Consider the following 21,336-nt stretch of genomic DNA (forward strand, 5'->3'; position numbering starts at 1 on the left):
CAGTGTTGAGGTGAGTGAAGTTATCCACACTGGTTCAGGAGCCTGAGAAGTTGAGGGGTAATAACTGGTCCTGAATCTGGTGTGTGGGCCCTGAGGCTCCTGTACCTCCTTCCCAAGGGCAGCAGTGGGAAGATCATGGCCCGGATGGTGGGGGACCTTGGGTCTTTTGGGTGCTCAGGTTTCCTCCCACATCCCAAAGGCATTTTGGTAGATGATCTGACTACTGCACATTATCTCTAATGTGATGGGAGAACTGGGGAGTTTTGAGCATCTGTCAAGAGCATATAGGCAAGCAAGTGGGGGAATTGATGGGATTTATTTAAGAGCCTGAAATCTCTTGATGTGTTGAATGGGTTCTTTCTAAGTTGCAAGAAAAAAATAACATGAGATCTTCCTTTCTATTGCAATGCAGGAACAAGTCTATATTCCCAGCCCTGCATGAGATCTGTTCTGTTAGGTAAAGCTATGAAAGCACATCTAATCATCTACTTTCTTCCCTCCTTTTTTGCACTGATGGTGAGGGGAAGTCCCTTGGTTCTTATTGTATGCTGGACTTCAGAAAGCATCTGTTCTACACTGCCTCAGATTGAAAACAAGTTACTGGGATGTAATCTGTCTGCTTTCCTTGGCTTCCACACATTTGCCTCCATGTTTTCTTTTTCTCAAGCTTTTCTCAAGCTTTTCTTTTGCTTTCTAACACTCCTGTGAGGTCCATTGGGGAGTTTTTGCTACATTAAGATGTTTTATATGAATTAATTTGTTGTTTAATTGGAATGAAACCCAAGTGAAGACAGCCCAGTTCAAATTAGTCTTTCCTCCATAGACTCTCTCTACCATTCCTGTTGCCTTGGGAGTGCAGCTAACATAATTCAGGTCCTCTCCCACCCAGTCATGTTCTCTTCTCTTTCCTTCCATCTGGTATAAAATAGAAAAGCTTTAAAACATGTACCACCAGGAACAAGAACCGCTTTTATCCCACAGCTATAAAACTCCTGAACTGTTAACCTCTCAATCTACATTGTAATGGTCCTTAATCTTTATTTCTCAACCTGACTGCACTTTATCTGTAACAATAATAATATTTTCTGCATGCTTTTTAAAAACTTTAATTATAGATACAGCATGGTAATAGCCCTTCTGGCCCAAAGAGCCTATACCTCCTAATTACACCCATGTGACCAATTAAACTACTAACCCATAAGTCTTTGGACTGTGGAAGGAAACCAGAGCACCTGGAGGAAACCCACACAGTCACAGGGCTCCTTACAGGCAGTGCCGGGAATTGAACCTGTGTCGCTGGTACTGTAATAGCATTGTACTAACCACTACGTTTCCACGCCACCCACTGTTGTTACATTTCTCTTTATACTATCTCTACTAGTCCTGACTCACCTCTGACCCCTGGTCAGATCAGCCCTCGATCCCCTGCAGTTTGTCTACCTGGAGCACATTGGAGTTGACGATGCTGTCACCTACCTGCTGAGCAGAGCCTACTCCCATTTGGATAATCAGGGCAGCACTGTGAGGTTTGTGCTTTTAGATTTCCCAAGTGCCTTCAATACCATACAGGCCTCATTGCTGGGGGTAAAGCTCCATTCAACGCAGGTTGGCATTTCCATTGAGTCCTGGATAATGGACTACCTGACTGGCAGACCGTCGTTTGTGCGGCTTCAGAGCTGTGTGCCAGACTTGGCTATAGGCAGCACTGGGACCCCACAGGGGACTGTATTGGCTCCCTTCCTGTTTACCCTGTATACCTCAGACTTCAGATACAACACAGTCATGTCATCTGCAGAAATTCTCTGATGACTCAGCAATAGTTGGGTGTACAAAGGGAAGATGGGAGGATGAATACAGGGCCTGGTGGAGGACTTTGTCACATGGTGCAAGCTGAATTACCTGCAGCTCAACATCAGTAAGACAAAGGAGATGGTGATGGACTTTAGGAAGACTAAACCTGCACTGCTTCCCGTTACTATTGACGGTGAGGACGTGGATGTGGTGAGGACCTTTCAGAACAGAGGAGCACTTTCAGTAATAGACCTATACAACTGGCCTGCTTCAAAGAGCGGTAATTGAAGTCATTCTTACCCTTGGCCATTAGGCTCTATGATGAGTCAACCTATAGCCAGGGAAGTGATGACCCCCTCCAGTTATACTGTTATTATCTTCTGTTTAAACTCTGTTTAGTTCTGTTTACCACACCCTGCTATTGTGGATCCCCTGTGCAATACTAATATCACTTCTTATCTGAATGGTCCACTCTGTTCCACTCTCAATTCCACCCTGAGATTGAATTAACCTGGTCCAAATTACTGACCATATTCAGGAAGTACATTAAAATAGACATTCATTGCCAGTGCAGTGTGGGCTAGAACAGAACAAAGAGAACTCACTGCTGGTTTCTACCATTTTTTAAGCCTTTCCTTTCAAGTTTCACCCATTTCTATGAAATGCTGTGTGTTTATCCAAAATATGAAACTCCTAAGAGGTCTGTGCTGGAAAATAAGAATTGCAGTGTTGTTTCAAATGCATTTAAAAGACAGTCTGAAAGCCACAGAGGCTTCATGGGATGCAGCAATGCAGGACACATCACTCATTGTTACATGCACAGAGAAGTCTGTGGTCATAATAACTTCATCACTCTGACAAGTAGAAGAATGTAACAGCCACAACTCAGGAGGCGTGAAGATGGTGGTTTCACATACAGCAAAGGTCTAGGCTTCCTGGATGACTGGGGCTAACAAAAATAACACAATGACTTGAAATTAGTTCATGTAGGTTTTGTAAATGTCTAGCTCTCAGTGTATAAAATTATTTCCAAAGTGGACAGGGATTTGAGCTCAAATTACGGCATTTCTAAAACTGAACCAGTTTTTTTTGCATTGATGACTTGTGTCATTTCCTTTGTAATTCTCCTGCACAGCACCGACCAGGAAATCAGGTCATGTTGTTCTGATGTGTATGTGATGCTGGACATTCTTTGAGCAACCGTTTTTCAATAGCACTACATCGAACCTAGATCAGCACTGCATATTACAGGCCCTTCAGCCCACAATGTTCAGCCGACCTTTTAACCCACTCTAAGATCAAGCTAATCTTTCCCTCCCACATGGCCCTCCATTTTTCTCTCATCCACGTGTCAGTCTATGCATCTTTTAAATGTCCCTAATGTATCTGACCACCACTCCAGGCAGTGTGCTCCATGGACCCAACAGTCTCTATGTAAAAACCCTACTTTCCTCTTATCACCTAAAATTATGCCCTCCTGTTTTAGCCATTTCCACCTTGGGAAAAAGTCTCTGCCCCTTATCATCTTGTACACCTCCATCAAGTCACCTCTCAACCTCCTTCACTCCAAAGAGCGGCACAGTAGCATAGTGGGTAGCACAATGCTTTACAATCCAGGCATCAGAGGTTCAATTCCTGCTGCTGCCTGTAAGGAATTTGGATGTTCTCCCCTTAACAACGTGGGTTCCCTCCGGGTGCTCCGGTTTCCTCCCACAATCCAAAGATGTACCGGTTGGTAGATTGAATGCCATTGTAAATTGTCCTGTAATTAGGTGAGGATTAAATCATGAGAGTTGCAGGGCGGCATGGTCGGAAGGGCCTACTCCGTACTGTATCTCAATAAAAATTTTAAAGAAGAGAAAAGCCCTAGCTCACTCAACCTTTCCTCATATGAAATGTTCTCTAACACGAGGAAATCTGCAGATGCTGGAAATTCCAGCAACACACACAAAATGCTGGTGAAACACAGCAGGCCAGGCAGCATCTGTAGGTAAAAGCACTTCGACGTTTTGGGCTGAGACCCTTCGTCAGGACTAGAAATGTTCTCTAATCCAGGCAGCATCTCAGTAATTCTCAGCATCCTGGTAAATCTCCTCCGCACCCTCTCTAAAGCTTCCACATCCTTTCCGTAATGAGGCGACCAGAAATGAACATAATATTCAAAGTGTGGTCCAGCCTTTCCTGCCTTTTAACAAGCACTACAACCTGTTCCCATTCTTTAGTCCAGCCCAGTTGCCCAGAGTAAGAGAAAAAGGTGAGGGCTTTGAGTTGCAAGACCAGGCCAACATTAGATTCTGTTCCTGACCCTCCGAGGGATCCGTCCTAAACCGATTGGTTTAGTTAGTTTGACTAGTTTAGTTTGGCATTATATGGAGTGAAATTCCTCCGTGCTGGCAAATCAGGGATATAAAGAGTTAAGGGGACCCCTGGAGTTTAAGTGTTAAAGCTATTTGGAGTTTACAAGAACTCTTTTTTATGTTAATGGAGCTAATTAATACTAATAGATCAGTGGAGGTTTGTGCACACAGGGAGTCATAAATACTGAGAATACACTCTGAGATAAAATTGTAATTGATGTCATTTAGCACTAATGAGATCTTGCCTGGTTAGATCCAATTCCAGAACTGTCAGTCTCAGAACAACAGCTCTGATATGAATGAAATTTCACAGAATTGTACCCTTATTATCAATGATTTTCATTCTCCCACTTTGGTTTATTCCTAGTTACCATCACAAGTTATAATACATTACGTTCCGAATAAATTAGCCAACGTACCTGAGGGAGTCTTGGAGACTTGGAGCATTTTGAGATTCCCTGTGAATACAATAGATGGAGTTTATACCATGCAATTAGCTGGAGCAGGCCACACTGAGTTACATCTGAATTTATATGCAGTACAATCTGTTCAATGTAATCCTATTCACAGTACAACCAGTTAGTGCTGCTAGGAATCTGCAGGCAGCTGAGTGTGGCTTTCAAGATGGTGTTGTCTATAGCCATAATCATTGACTTTAAAAGACTGGATAGCAACTCTCAGAGGCTGGTGCCATCCAATCAATTTGCCCGCAGGACATGGATTCACGTTTTTTCAATTAATTTATGAAGCGTAGGATTTGCTGGCCAAGCCAACAATTACTGTCCATGCCAGTTGACCTAGAGAAGGTGATGGTGAGCCCCTTCTTGAACTGCTGTTGTCCATGCTGTTAAGGTTTTCTCTCAGCAATGTTCATGGCTGAGGTCCAAGATACTGACTAAGCAATGATAAAGGAACGTATATTTTCAAGACAAGATGGTGTGTAACTTGGAGGGATGTTTGCATTTGGTGATGGGTATGTTAATTATCTTTCCTGATGGTGGAGGTCATTAGGTAGGAGATGCCTCAAAGAAGATCTACACACTGCAGATAGATTGTGGGAGTGACTGTGTAGAACGTATGAATACAAGGAACTGGAGGAAGTCTAGGCCCTTCTGACTCTCAGACTTGTTCTGCCATTCAATAAGATCGGGGCTGATCTTCTGCCTTGCACCCATATCCAATTATGCTAATACCCAGAAATGCATTAATCTCTATTTTTAAATGTTGTAGGTGAATTTGGTGCCAGTCATGCAGTTGCCTTTATCCTGAACAGTTGTTGAGGCTCTGGGGTGTTAACGGAGCTGCACACATTTAGACAAGGGAAATACAGTCTGTTATTTCAGAATAAGACTCGGGTTTACTATCACTGATACATGTTGTGGAATTTGTTATTTTGCGGCAGCAGTACAGAGCAATACAAACAAATTACTATAAGTTACAATCAGGAACGTATAAAAATAAATCAGTGCAAAAAGAGAGCAAGAGTGATGGTTCATGAACCGTTCAGATAGCTGATGGTAGAGGAGAAGAAGCTGTTCCTAAACAGTTGAGTGTGTGTCTTCAGGTTCCTGTACCTTCTCTCTGATTTCTTATATTTGCTCACAACATAGACAGAGGCCAGAGACCATTCACCTCTCAGACCAGTCGGATCAATGCCATTCCCGTAACAATTTTGTTCTCACAATATACAATTGACTTGGGCCTGGTAACTGCAGGACAATCTTAAGGGGAGTCACCACCTCCGATTTGGTCACCTGACACGTGTGACTGATCCAGTTATGCATCTGGTCAAGTCAGCACATGAAAGAAAAAGGATGGCAGAAAGATTTTGTTTCGATGTCGAAGAAATTAGTGAATTGCTCCTGGTTAGTCTAAATCCACCACCTGAGTGTGATTCAAAGGGCAAACTCATTATCAGTACGATTTCATAAAACATGGATATTGAAATGGCAGAGGGGCAACAGAATTCACCAGACAACATTATTCATCTTCCGAGACAACCTGTTCATTGTCTGGTTATAAAGAGAAAAGAGCCTTTGGATAAAATTATGTGTCAACATTTCACGATCCACAGTGTCCTGGTAGGAAGGGTGTCTCCAACCTTCATGCTTCCCTAGATCCATCTGCCTCTCATTATTTTCTCTCTCTGTCTGCCATCATGTCTCATTGTCTCCCAATTCCTCTTCCTGATCTAATGTAACCTTCCTGCCACCTTACACCCCTCCTCAGTCCACTAATCACTTCAAACTCCTATCTCACCAATCCCTTTCTCCTCTCTATACTGGCCATCCTGCTTCTTTACTTGAAGCCCTGATGTGGGGTTTTAATCTGAAACATCGAGAATTCTTCCCCCGGCCCCACCACCCCCACCACTACAGATACTGCTCGACCTGCTGAGTTCCTTCAGCATATATGATTTCTTGCTCCAGATTCCAGCATTTGCAGTCTCTCACGTTTGCTGACTCCCAGCATGTCAGGCCACTTTCTTTACTGGGGAAATGGGAGCGTATTGAATTGTGGGAAGCATATAACTAAACATCAGTGATCAGACCAGTTACCTAACACCACTCCATTCACACACTACTCCAAATTTTCATTACTTGCTATTGTAACGCTTATCATTGCTACAGTGTGAAAGTGATCTGAAATTTAATTTCAATTAACAACTGTGTTAAAATAGGACATGCATTAATTTATCACATTGAGAGGAAATTTAAACATCTCAAATACTTCTTACAGGCTGTTGAGAGTTAAAAAATTAGCTTCATTTGTCACATGTATATCAAAACATACAGTGAAATGTATTTGCATTCACGACCAACACACTTCGAGGATGTGCTGGGGGCTAGCCCACAAATGTTGCCGTGCTTCCAGCACCAGCAAAGCCTGTCCATAACTTACTAACCCGTTTGTGCTTGGAATATGGGAGGAGATTGGAGCATCCAGAGGAAAACCACTTGGTCATAGGGAGAGCATACAAATTCCTTACCGACAGTGACGGGAATTGAACCTCAATCTTACAACTGGCACTGTAAAGCATTATACTGACTGCTATGCTATGTGCTGTCCTGAGAAGGAATTCATAAATGCTTCCAGAGCAACGCACACAAAGTGCTGGAGGAACTCAGCAGGTCAGGCAGTATCTATGGAAATGAATAAGCAGTCGACGTTTTGGGCCACAACCCTTCATTAGGACTGGAAAGGAAGGGGGAAGAAGCCAGAATAAGAAGATGGAGGAGCAGAAGGAGTACAAGCTGACAAGGCGATAGGTGAGACCTGATGAGGGGGATGCTGGCCCTACGCTTACCTCTTCTCCTCACCTGCCTATCACTTCCCCCTGGTGCCCCTCCTTCTTCCCTTTCTCTCATGGTCCATTCTCCCCTCTCCTATCAGATTCCTTCTTCTCCAGCCCTTTACCTTTTCCACTTATCACCACCCAGCTTCTTACTTCATTCCCCACCTCCCCACCCACCTGGTTTCACCTTTCACTTTCCAGCTTGTACTCCTTCTCCCCCCCCCCCCCCATTCTTGCATCTTCCCCCTTCCTCTCCAGTCCTGATGAAGGGTTCCAGGCTAAAATGTCGACTGCTTATTAATTTCCATAGACACTCCAGCAATCTGTGTGTTACTCTGGATTCCCAGCATCTGCAAAATCTCTTGTGTTCCTAAATGTTTACGAATGCTTTCACTTCACTGTGTTTTATACTGAGGACAGCTGCTTCTCTGTCGCCACAATTTTTAACAGGCAAGTCATGAAAGGAGGTACTTTACCCCATCCTGTGTCTGATTAATGTAATCTCCTCAAGTGCAACAGGCTGCTGGCTCTTATCTACAAGCCCAGAGGAATTATGATTGTTGGTGAGTACATTTAATCCCATCAGAAGAAATAATGTGTGTTACTGATACTGGGCAGAGAACAATCACTGCATCTAATGTTCCAACATTTTCTAGCCTTCAGTGGAACATCCTGAACAATTCAGAGGAATATATCTGTTGAGTGTAGTGTATTAGCATGCATCAGACTTGTCACACGTTACCTTTTGTAAAGATTTATGGGACAGAAGTTTCGGGCTGAGACTCTTCATCAGGATTGGATGAAGGCCCTTGACACAAAATGTCTACTGTTCATTTCCCTCCATAGATGCTGCCTGGTGTGTGTGTGTGTGTGTGTGTGTGTGTGTGTGTGTGTGTGTGTGTGTGTGTGTGTGTGTGTGTGTGTGTGTGTGTGTGTGTGTGTGCTCTAAGAGGGCACTGATCCATACTAGTAAAAGGGATGGGTTTTCAAAAAACAATCTAAAACTCTTCCGGCTACTGTTTAATTTGCATTTATTTAACTCCTTGAATTTAACCTTCCCAACTGCCATTGTGGAATTTGAACTCATGTATTTGGATTAGCACTTCAGACCTCTGACTGCTAAACCATTATGCTGGGGTACCCTGTTAGTAATCCAGGCATTGAGCCAATACTGGAATTGAAAAGCATAACAATGACTTCAGGCCATGAAAGCAAGATACCACAAATAAAATTTCTGAGTTTGGTTAATGGAGTGTTTGTGTCTTCTCTAATAAAGCAATGACTTTAAATCTATTTGTGTTATCAGAGTATATTCTCAAATTCTGGATTAAGTTTGGCAATTGCTTTTACATTCTAATAAGCACAGCTCATCCACACTAACCAAGCTGCCTAGCCGAGAGACTCCCATCTACCATAGGTCCATGTCCCTCCAAAGTGCTGCAGGTTTAAAGGGTTCATATCCAACCTTCCCATCTCTGTACCTGTCCAAATGATTTTTTAATGTTGTAATTGTACCCACTTCTACTGTTTCCTCTGGTAGCTTGGTCCATATGCCCACTACCATTTGTATGGGACAGTTACCTTTCAGGTCTCTTTTAACTCTTTCCCTCCCACTTTAAACCTATGCCCTTTAGCTTTCGACTCACCTTTCCATAGAGAAGTCTTTGGGCATTCACCTTATCTATGCCCCACATGATTTTATAATTTGCCACAAGGCACCCCTTAGTGCCCAACACTCCAGGGAAAAAAAAATCCAAGCCTATCCAGCGTCTCTTTTTAACTCAGACCATATCCAGCCTTTCCTTATAATCTCTATTATATCATAGAAACAGGCTATTAGGTCCATCAACTGACTTCTGGTTCTTTGCAAAGTGATGCAGGCAGCTCATTTCCCCAAACTTCCCATTGCTTTATTAATTTATCAATTTCCCTTTACAAAACCACAAACAAATGTGCATCCCCAACACTTCTATACATGCATACTAGATCTTAAATGGCTACTGCTTCCCTCCATTGACGTGATATAAAGATTTTGATATAAAGCTTTGTCTAATCTACTCTCACCATACCCTGCTCCAAGGAGCAAAACTCCAGAAACTGTTGCCTACCTTCAAAATTGAATCCTTTCTTCCCGGAATCATTCTAGTAACTTTGCTCTGGACCCTCTTTAGGACTTTCATACCCTTCCTGAAGTGCAAAGACTAGAAATAGATGCAATATACAGGCTGTAACCTCACTATGTTTTATAAAGGTACCCTGCTTTTCTGGTCTTTGCCTCTACTCTGATTAGCCTTCTACCCTGTACTCACATGTCACTCGTTGGCAGTCCTGGTCATGATAACAAAGTATATTATGGGTCAGTATACCAATGAGATTACTCCTCAATAAAGGGTTTCCAGTGTGAATCTGATCCCTGTTATTGAAAGAAGGACGTAGGACATGGAGTGCCTGCAGCTCTTTAACAGAAATCCACCAACACATATCTTCTGAAAAGGATTTGTGCAGGTTCTTAATACAATAATCTTCTCACCTGGAATTTGTACTGCTAGTGGAAAAGTGGATATTGTAGTGGTGTGCTACACGCAGCGCTAAAATTACGACACGGAGTCGGTAACTGCAGTCGAAGGAAAAAACTTTATTCGAAAACTTCAGCCTCACTTTTAAGCCTCTGTCAACCGGCCCCCCATGGCGAAGAGGCTCCAAAGCTCTGTGCTCGCAAACCCCCGTAGGCTATCTAATTGTGAGTCGGTTCGGATACGCTAGGAAATGAGGCGCTACATAACCCCCCCCCAGAACCGGCGATACACCCCCCAATGTCCACAGCCTGGGCCAGAACCTGCTTGGGAGGTCGGCCTCTGCGCCGAGGCGCCGGAAACTCGGCCGGTTGCGCCAGGTCCACATGGGCCGGCTTGAGGCGGTCCACCGTGAAAACCTCCTCCTTCCCCCCAACGTCCAGCACGAACGTGGACCCGTTGTTCCGGAGCACCGTAAACGGCCCCTCGTATGGCCGCTGCAGCGGTGGCCGATGCCCGCCCCTTCGTACAAACACAAACTTACAGTTCCGTAGGTCTTTGGGTACGCAGGTCGGGTGCCGCCCATGCTGTGAAGTGGGTATGGGGGCCAGGTTACCGAGCTTCTCGCGAAGTCTGCCCAGGACTGCAGCGGGTTCTTCCTCTTGCCCCCTCGGGGCTGGTAGGAACTCCCCGGGGACGGCCAGGGGCGCGCCGTATACCAACTCGGCCGACGAGGCGTGCAGGTCGTCCTTGGGCGCTGTGCGGATGCCGAGAAGGACCCAGGGAAGCTCGTCCGCCCAGTTGGCTCCTCGCAGGCGGGCCATGAGGGCCGACTTCAGGTGACGGTGGAAACGCTCCACCAGCCCGTTCGACTGTGGGTGGTAGGCAGTGGTGTGGTGCAGCTGAGTCCCCAAAAGGCTGGCCATAGCTGACCACAGGCTGGAGGTGAACTGGGCGCCTCTGTCGGAGGTAATGTGGGCTGGTACACCAAAGCGGGATATCCAGGTGGCGAGCAGGGCTCGGGCGCAAGATTCGGAGGTGGTGTCGGTGAGCGGGACCGCCTCTGGCCATCTTGTGAACCGGTCCACGATAGTCAGGAGGTAACGCGCTCCGCGCGACACTGGCAGGGGGCCCACCATATCCACATGAATGTGGTCGAAACGCCGGTGGGCGGGATGGAACTGCTGCGGTGGGGCTTTGGTGTGCCGCTGAACCTTGGCCGTCTGGCAGTGCATGCACGTTCTGGCCCATTCACTGACCTGTTTGCGGAGACCGTGCCAAACGAACCTGCTGGAAACCAGCCGGACAGTTGTCCGGATGGAGGGATGCGCCAAGTTATGAATGGAGTCGAAAACACGTCGCCGCCAGGCTGCGGGGACGACCGGACGGGGCTGGTCGGTGGCGACGTCACAGAGTAGGGTCCTGTCACCTGGGCCCACGGGGAGGTCCTGGAGCTGCAAACCAGAGACTGCAGTCCTGTAACTCGGAATCTCCTCATCTACCTGCTGTGCCTCTGCCAGTGCCTCAAAGTCTACCCCTTGGGAAAGGGCATGAACGGTAGGGCGAGAGAGCGCATCCGCCACGACATTGTCCTTACCCGAGACGTGCCGGACATCCGTTGTGTATTCAGAGATGTAGGACAGGTGGCGTTGCTGGCGGGATGACCAGGGGTCGGATGCTTTCGTAAACGCAAAGGTAAGCGGTTTGTGGTCCGTGAACGCGGTGAAGGGCCGACCTTCTAGGAAGTACCTGAAATGCCGGATTGCCAGGTAGAGCGCCAACAGTTCCCGGTCAAAAGCACTGTACTTGAGCTCGGGTGGCCGCAGGTGTTTGCTGAAAAACGCCAGGGGTTGCCAGCGACCTGCGATGAGCTGCTCCAGCACCCCACCGACTGCCGTGTTTGATGCGTCCACTGTGAGGGCGGTAGGGGTGTCCATTCTGGGATGTACTAGCATTGCGGCGTCAGCCAAAGCTTCCTTCGTTTGAACGAAAGCGGCGGCGGACTCCTCGTCCCAGGTAATGTCCTTGCTCGGACCCGACATCAGGGCGAACAGGGGGCGCATGATCCGGGCAGCTGAAGGGAGGAAGCGGCGGTAGAAATTGACCATACCTACGAATTCCTGAAGGCCTTTGATCGTGGTGGGTCGGGGGAAGTGGCGGACCGCATCTACCTTAGCGGGCAGAGGGGTTGCCCCGTCTTTAGTAATCCTGTGGCCCAGGAAGTCAATGGTATCAAGTCCGAACTGGCATTTGGCAGGGTTGATTGTAAGACCGTACTCACTCAGTCGGGCGCAGAGTTGACGGAGGTGGGACAGATGCTCCTGACGACTGCCGCTGGCTATGAGGATGTCATCCAAATAGATGAACGCGAAGTCCAGGTCCCGTCCCACCGCGTCCATTAACCGCTGGAACGTCTGTGCGGCATTCTTCAGGCCGAACGGCATGCGGAGGAACTCGAAGAGGCCAAACGGGGTGATGAGAGCCGTTTTGGGGACGTCGTCAGGATGCATCGGGATTTGATGGTACCCTCGGACAAGGTCGACCTTGGAGAAGATCCGGGCGCCGTGCAGGTTTGCCGCAAAGTCCTGAATGTGCGGCACAGGGTAGCGGTCCGGTGTGGTAGCCTCGTTCAGCCTGCGGTAGTCGCCGCACGGTCTCCAGCCCCCCGTCGCTTTGGGCACCATGTGCAGGGGGGAAGCCCAGGGGCTGTCGGACCGCCGGATGATCCCCAATTCCTCCATTCTCTGGAACTCCTCCTTCGCCAGTCGGAGCTTGTCCGGGGGAAGCCGCCGAGCACGGGCATGGAGGGGTGGTCCCTGTGTCGGGATGTGGTGCTGTACGCCGTGCCTGGGCATGGCCGCTGTGAACTGCGGTGCCAGAACCGATGGGAACTCCGCCAGGACCCTGGTGAAGTCGTTGTCGGACAGCGTGATGGAGCCGAGGTGAGGGGCTGGCAACTGGGCCGCGCCCAGGGAGAACGTCTGAAAGGTCTCGGCGTGTACCAGTCTCTTCCTGGGCAGGTCAACCAGCAGGCTGTGAGCTCGCAAAAAATCCGCACCCAGAAGCGGTTGGGCTACGGCGGCCAGTGTGAAGTCCCACGTGAACTGGCTGGGGCCGAACAGTAGCTGCACCTGACGGGTGCCATAGGTCCTTACTGTGCTGCCATTCACGGCCCTCAGGGGGGGACCCGGTGCCCTGCTGCGGGTGTCGTAACTCGTCGGAGGTAAAACGCTGATCTCAGCCCCAGTATCGACCAAAAACCGGCGTCCCGACCTTCTATCCCACACATACAGGAGGCTATCCCGATGGCCAGCCGCCGTAGCCATCAGCGGTGGCTGGCCCTGGCGTTTCCCGGGAACTTGCAGGGCGGGCGGCAACGGCGGGCTTCTGCGCCCCACCGCTGGTGGTAGAAGCACCAGTGTTCATTGGGCCGGGGGTTAGTGGGCTCTGCAGCCGGGCCTGGACTGGTTTGCTGCCGGGAGCGTGGCTGGGAGATCTGTGCGATGGACGCCCCTCTCACCTTTTTGGCGTTCCACAGCAAGTCCGCCCGGGCTGCCACCTTCCGGGGGTCACTGAAATCCGCGTCGGACAGCAGCAGGCGTATGTCCTCGGGCAGCTGCTCCAGGAATGCCTGCTCAAACATGAGGCCTGTGTGTCCCTCGGCCAGAGACAACATCTCATTCATTAAAGCCGATGGAGGTCTGTCGCCCAAGCCATCCAGGTGCAGTAAACGGGCAGCCCGCTCGCGCCGTGAGAGTCCGAAAGTCCTGAGGAGCAGGGCTTTGAATTCCGTGTACTTGCCGTCTGCCGGGGGCGACTGTACGAACTCCGCGACCTGGGCAGCTGTGTCCTGGTCGAGGGAGCCCACCACGTAGTAGTAGCGGGTGTCTTCTGAGGTGATCCGGCGAACGTGGAATTGGGCTTCGGCTTGCTGGAACCATAGGTCCGGGCGCTGTGTCCAGAAACCCGGCAGTTTCAACGAAACCGCATGAACAGAGGCGGCGTCGGTCATTTCTGGTCCAAAAATCGTTTGGACCGTCGGGGTCACCAATTGTAGCGGTGTGCTACACGCAGCGCTAAAATTACGACACGGAGTTGGTAACTGCAGTCGAAGGAAAAAACTTTATTCGAAAACTTCAGCCTCACTTTTAAGCCTCTGTCAACCGGCCCCCCATGGCGAAGAGGCTCCAAAGCTCTGTGCTCGCAAACCCCCGTAGGCTATCTAATTGTGAGTCGGTTCGAATACGCTAGGAAATGAGCCGCCACAATATAATGTTGTGACAAACAGCCGTTCTGCCATGAAGGTAAAACTTTAAGTGTTCTCCCCCTGCCCCATCCCCACCTTGGTCATGGGCCTAAAACATTGTGTTTCATTCTTTTTCAATCTTTTTATTAATATCAACATATTAATATTAATATTAACATATTAAGATAACAAATATTGATACATAATTATTGGGATTAAAAAATTAAAAGTTAACATAGATGGATATATAAACAATAGGTACAAGAAAGTTAAGTCTCCCAAAATCATACATGATACAAATATAATGTGTACAAGACAAGAAAACTAGATATAACAATATACACAAAAAAAAACAGAAAAAGAAGAGAAGAAATTATATACCCCAAACAAAACAAAAACTACTCTATCAGGCTAACCAGTAACTAAAAAAAAGAGAAAGTAAAAGAAACATGGGTTGTTTATAATATCTGAGAAAAGAAAAAGAATTATAAGTGTCATCAACTCCAATCCTCTCTACATGTATATAATCAGAAACAGCAAAAAATAGGTTTGGAAAAAGGTCAAATTACATCATATGAAAATATTGAATAAATAAATGGCCTCCAAGTCTTTTCAAATTTAATAGAAAGATCATATATGACGCTTCTAATTTTTTCCAAATTTAAACATAACATAGTTTGAGAAAACCAATGAAATGTGGTAGGGGGATTAATCTCTTTCCAATTCAACAAAATAGATCTTTTAGCCATTAATGTAACAAATGCAATCATCCAGCGAGCTGAAGGAGATAAATGAATTGGCTCTATCATTGGTAAACCAAAAATTGCGGTGATAGGGTGAGGTTGTAAATCAATACTCAATACTGTTGAAATAATATCGAAGATATCTTTCCAATATTTTTTCAAAGACAGACATGACCGAAACATTGTTTTTCTTTCTGCCTGACCTGCTGAGTGTTTCCAGCATTCTTGGTTTTTATTGCAGATTACCAGCTCTGGCAGTTTAAAAAAAATGATTTTAATTCTTTCTTGCAACCCACTTAGAAAGATCCTGCAGTAATGAAATAGCAACAAAACATTTGCATGGGTGTGCATTCACGAAATAACCGGTAGGGTATAAGCAGTCCAAATACGCACAAATCAGTCTTAGAATATGCATCATTTTCAAATGGATGTAGAAAGCAGAATAAACTAACAAGAAACAATGAAACTACAGAACTAAACATTTTTATCCATCATTCATACACATCAGTCACAGCACATTTGGAAGCCTATAATCAAAGAAAATATTTAAACATCATTGTTTATATCATTCAATGCATTCAATGACTCAAAATATAGTTTCAGAGGCTCTCAATGATCAATAGAAAGGAACCACAATAAAACACGAAAAAAAAATGACTTTCTTCTCTAATTGCAATTGAGGATAGTTGAATTTGTCCGTTGGGTATATGTTCATCTTCCTGGAACGCAATTACATGGACACAGAGCTTCATGGTTAGCCAAGAAAGAAGGAGAAAACTTGAGAGTTAAAGTAGCTCAATGAATTTACTCCCAGAATCCAGAGAGCCTTTAAACTATTTGTTTGCAAATTAAGGCAACCAATGAATTAAAGCTTATACATAGAAGTGAAAAATTTTCAAAGGTCTGCTCTTACCAGTGCTTCACGTCCTTCTTCAAGGTTGAAGGTCAGGTCACGGTGGATGTTAGATAGGAATTTGCTTGAGTACTCAGGGTAGAGCTCCAACACCTCATATAAGCCCCTCAGACTGATGTACTGCAGGTCACAATAAGTTAATGCTTTCACATCAGCATTTGTTTTAATCACTTGGCCCTTGGTTGAAAGATCTGCGCCAATCAAGTCTCCTTTGCCTGCAATGGAAAACATTTCAGAAAATCGTTAGGTACCTGAAACATCAATTAACTTTAGATTCAAATATTTTTGTAGGATGTTCTTTGGGGAAAATAATATTGACCAGAGTTTGACATGGAATGTACCGTGATCTATAAAGGACTGGGAATGTGCTTTCTTCATGAACCAGAATTACATTAGAAAGACGTGCTGGATAAAACAGCATGGGAGGAAACTCAGATGGATAAAAAGCAACTGGAAAGGCCAGTCGGTCCAAATGGTTGCTTCCTGCCATTCAGTCAATGTTTGTAATTAAAATATAGTTATCAATTGATTTAAAGAAATAGAGTACTGGATATGAATTTTAGAAATTCCTGTCTATATTTACTATTCAATCTTAGTCAAAGTTCAAAGTTTATTCATCTTCATCTAAATCATTTTTATTAAGATCATAAGGGCACAATTAGGCTATTCGACCCATTGAAACTTCTCCACAATTTGGTGTTCAGGAGATATATTCCAGTCTGCACTCATGTTGAGCTTGTCAAATTTGTTAAATTAAATTAAATTCACTTGATCTATTTCTGACACCTCCCTCCCCTTTCTTGATATCTCTGTCTCCATCTCTGGAGACAAACTGTCAACCGACTTCTTTTATAAACCTACTGATTCCCAAGGCTATCTTGACTATACCTCTTCCCACCTTAAAAATACTATTCCCTTTTCTCAATTCCTTTGTCTCTGCTGCATTTGTTCCCAGAAAGAGGTTTTCCTTTCCAGGATATCAGAGATGTCCTCCTTCAAAGAATGGGGCTTCCCTTCCCCCACCATTGATGCTGCCCTCATCTGCTTTCCCAAAAATCTATGCTCCCCGCACCTTCCCGCCGACTTAACAGGGATAGAGTTCCTCTTGTCCTCACCTATCACCCCATGAGCCTCTGCATCGAACACATCATTCTCCGCAACTTCTGCCACCTCCAAAGGGATCCTACCATCAAAAATATCTTTCCATCATCAGGAACCCCCGTCACCCAGGCCATGCTCTCTCCTCACTGCTGCCATCAGGAAGGAGGTACAGGAGCCTCAGGACTCACACCACCAGGTTCAGGAACAGTTATTACTCCTCAACCTTCAGGCTCTTGAACCAGAGGGGATAATTTTACTCAACTTCACTTGCCCCTTCATTGAAATGTTTCCATAACTAATGGACTCACTTTCAAGGACTCTACATCTCATGTTCTTAATATTTATTGCTTATTTATTTATTTTTGTATATATACAGTTTGTTGTCTTTTACACTCTGGTTGAATGCCCAAGTTGGTGTGGTCTTTCAGTGATTCTATTATGGTTATTATTTTAATGGATCTATTGAGTATGCCCGCAAGAAAATGAATCTCAGGATTATATATGGTGACACGTGTACTTTGATAATAAGTTTACTTTAACTTTGAACCCCCCTCTCCACTTTCCGCAGTGATTGCTCCCTCTGTGATTCCCTTGTCCATTCGCCCCTCCCCACTAATCTCCCTCCCAATGCTTAACCCTGCAAATGGCCGAAGTGCCACACCTGCCCATTCCCATCCTTTCTCACCTACATTCAAGGCCACAAAAGTCCTTACAGTTGAGGCAACACTCCACATGCGAATCTATTGGGGTCATACATTGTGTCCGGTGCTCCCAATGCAACCTCTTCCACATAGGTGAGACCCGTCGTTAATTGGGCGAATGCTTCTTTGAGCAGCTCTGCTCCATCCACCTAAAGTGGAATTTCCTGGTGGGCAAACATTTTAATTCCCATTCCCATTCCGATCCGTAGCCTCCTCTTTGCCACGATGAGGCCATCTTCAGGGTGGAGGAGCAACACTTTATATTCCATCTTGGTAGCCTCCAACCTGATGGCATGAATATCAATTTCTCCTTCTGTTAAAAGACTTTTCACTCCTCCTCCTCTCTTCTTCTTTTTCCCATTCTAGCCTCTTACCTCTTCTCACCTGCCTATCACTTCCCCCTGGGTCCCCTCCTCCTTCCCTTTCTCCTATGCTCTACTCTTCTGTCCTATCAGAATCCTTCCTCTCCAGCCTCTGACTTTTCCTCCCAACCTAGCTTCATCTATGACCTTCTAGTTATCCTCCTTTCCCTCCCCCTACCATTTTGGTCTTGGCCCAAAGCTTTGACTGTTTATTCCCCTCCATAGATGCTGCCTGACCTGTTGAGTTCCTCCAGCATTTTGTGTGTATTATTCTGGATTTCCAGCATCCACAGAATTTCTCATGTTTTTACTCCATTATGCTACTTATTAGCTTGAACACCAAATCAAGGTACAGGACCAATGATCTCTCCACACCCCCTGTACAAGAAGTCCAGGGAAGACCTACCAAAGGGTATCTTAAGAGAGAAGGAACAATTCCAATTCCAATTGAAGTTAGAGAAGGAATTGAATGCACATTACCTCTGACAGAGCTTACAGGCCATTACTTCCTACAAATGGCAGTGATACTTCAGAGAAAAGAACTACACTTGTGAGAATCCCTGCAGCATCTGATGACCCTGTGATCTCTGTTTCAGAGGCCGACATTAGACCATCTTTCAAGAGGGTGAACCCCTGCAAGGCATCAGGCCCCAATGATGTACCTAGTAGGGCACTGAAAACCTGTGCCAACCAACTGGCAGGAGTGTTCAAGAACATCTTTAATCTTTCATTGCTGCAGTCAGAGATTCTCACCTGCTTCAAATGGGTGAGAATCATACCAGTACCCAAGAAGAGCAGGGTGAGCTGCCTCAACGACTATCGCCCAGTTACATTCACATCTTCTGGGATGAGGTGCTTTGAGAGGTTGGTCATGGATAGAATCAACTCCTGCTTAAGCAAGGACCTGGACCCGCTGCAACTTGCCTATTGCCACAATAGGTCTACAGCGGATGCGATCTCACTGGCTCTTCACACAGCCTTGCTTGGCCTTGGACCCCACAACCAACAGCAATCCCTATGTCAGGCTGCTGTTTATTGATTTCAGCTCAATGTTCAACACTATCATACCCTCAGTACTAACCAACAATCTTCAGAACCTGGGTCCCTGTACCACCCTTTGCAACTGTATCCTTGACTTCCTCATCGGGAGAACATAATCTCCCGAATGGAAATAACATCTCCTCCTCGCTGACAATCAACACTGGTACACCTTAAGGATGTGTGCTCAGTCCACTGCTCTGCTCTCTACACCCACAATTGTGTGGCTAGGCACAGCTCAAGTGCCATCTTTCAGTTTGCTGATGACACTATTGTTGGCAGAATCTCAATTGGTGATGAGGCATACAGGTGTCTGACTGGTGTCAGTAAGACCAAGGAATTGATAGTGGATTTCAGGAAGGGGAAATCGAGGGGACACACACCAGTCCTCATTGAGGGGTCAGCAGTGGAAAGGGTGAGCAGTTTCAAGCTCCTGGGTGTCAACGTCTCTCAAAATCTATCCTGGGCCCAGCATAACGATGCACGACAGTGGCTTTATTTCACTAGGAGTTTGAGGAAATTTGGTATGTCACCAAAGACACTCGCAAATTTCTACAGATATACCTTGTAGAGCATTCTGACTGGTTGCATCACTGTCTGGTATGGAGGGACCACTGCACAGGATCAGAAAAAGCTGCAGAAAGTTGCGAATTCAGCCAACTCCATCATGGGCACAAGCATCAAGGACACTTTAAGAAGGCAATAGCTCAGAAAGATAGCATCTATCATTAAGGACCCCCATCACCCAGGACCCTCTTCTCATTGCTATCATCAGGGAGGAGGTACAGGGCAACATACACTAAATGCTGGAGGAATTCAGCTGGCTGTGCAGCATCTGTGGAAAAGATTAAACAGCTGACATTTCGAGCTGAGACCCTTGAAGTGTCTCAGCCCGAAACGTTGACTATTTACTCTTTCCATCGATGCTGCCTGTCCTGCTGAGTTCCTCCAGTATTTTGTGTGTGTTGCTTTGGATTTCCAGCATCTGCGGATCTTCTGACGTTTAGGAGCCTGAAGATATACACTCAATATTTTATGAACAGCTTCTTCCCTTCCGCTATCAGATTTCTGAACAGACAATGAACCAGCTCATGAACACTACCTCACTCTTTTTTTGCGCCCTTTTTGCACTACTTCTTTAATTTAATTTATATGATATAAATATGATGTGTATATATATATGTATTTATTGAGATACAGCGTGGAATAGGCCTTTCCGGCCTTCAGGCCTGATTTAACCCTAGCTTAATCATGGGACAATTTACAACGACCAATTAACCTACCCATCCGTATGTCTTTGGACTGCGGCAGGAAACTGGAGCACCCGGAGGAAACTCACGTGGTTACGATGAGAATGTACAAACTCCTTACAGGCAGCAGCAGGATATATATTACATAAATTTCAATAACACATACACCTTTTAGTCATTTATAGCTTTAAAAATATATTGCACTGTTCTGCTGCCGCAAAACAACAAACTTCATGCCAGTAATAATAAACATGACTCTGATGGAGTGAAATTCCAGTTAGCCTTGCTAATACATAGGTACTGAAAGGTTACCTGCCCATTCCACGGAGTGAAGGAGATATGTCTCTACAGTACAAACATAAGTCATACTAGGAGTTGGCTCTGCCGCTTCCTCCTAGATGCAGCATGACTTACCAAATACTTCCAGCATTTTCTATTGCTCTTGTAAATCCTTTAAGATGTTGGTTGAAACCGATTGGTTTAGCATTATATACCAAATTGAAGATCAAGCAACACACTAAATGCTGGAGGAACTCAGCAAGCCAGGCAGTAACTATGGAAAAGAGTACGTATAGTTAATGTTTCAGGCCGAGACCCTTCATTAGGGTTGGGTCTGTCAGGACTTTCCCAGTACCCCTCATCAGTTCTGATGAAGGGTCTCAGGCTGAAACATCGACTATACTCTTTTCCTATAGATGCTGCCTGGCCTGCTGAGTTCCTCCAGCATTTTGTGTGTGTTGCTCGGATTTCCAGCATCTGCAGATTTTCTCTTGTTTGAAATTGAAGATCAAGTTTATTTTCATACACATACCATGATCTTTTGCAGCAGCACAATTTTCTTCTGAAATACTGAATATTTGATTTCCCACTGAAGCCAAGGGCCACCGAGCTCCCTTTCTACTAACAGATTCATTTTTTGTGAATCAGTTTAATGTCCCTGTAGTCTGAAGTTTCCAAAGATGATTATTACTTGTAAATTTATTTATGGTAATATTACTGTATGTGTGGTGTGTGTGAATTATATGT

The 21,336-nt window shown here is 45.7% G+C and overlaps 1 protein-coding gene across 1 annotated transcript in view; it reads right to left on the minus strand.

The window, feature by feature from the left end:
* The window catches only part of LOC132384866 (potassium voltage-gated channel subfamily H member 4-like), a 217,383-nt gene that overhangs the window by 43,592 nt on the left and 152,455 nt on the right, over positions 1-21,336 (minus strand). Inside the window, exons 11-12 of the mRNA XM_059956468.1 lie at positions 15,859-16,073; positions 4,568-4,606 (exon numbers count right to left, since the gene is read on the minus strand). Of these exons, the coding sequence (XP_059812451.1) occupies positions 4,568-4,606; positions 15,859-16,073 (254 nt within the window). The remainder of the gene's footprint in view (positions 1-4,567; positions 4,607-15,858; positions 16,074-21,336) is intronic.

This window comes from Hypanus sabinus, chromosome X1 (assembly GCF_030144855.1).
Source record: "Hypanus sabinus isolate sHypSab1 chromosome X1, sHypSab1.hap1, whole genome shotgun sequence".
In the NCBI taxonomy this organism is placed as follows: Eukaryota; Metazoa; Chordata; class Chondrichthyes; order Myliobatiformes; family Dasyatidae; genus Hypanus; species Hypanus sabinus.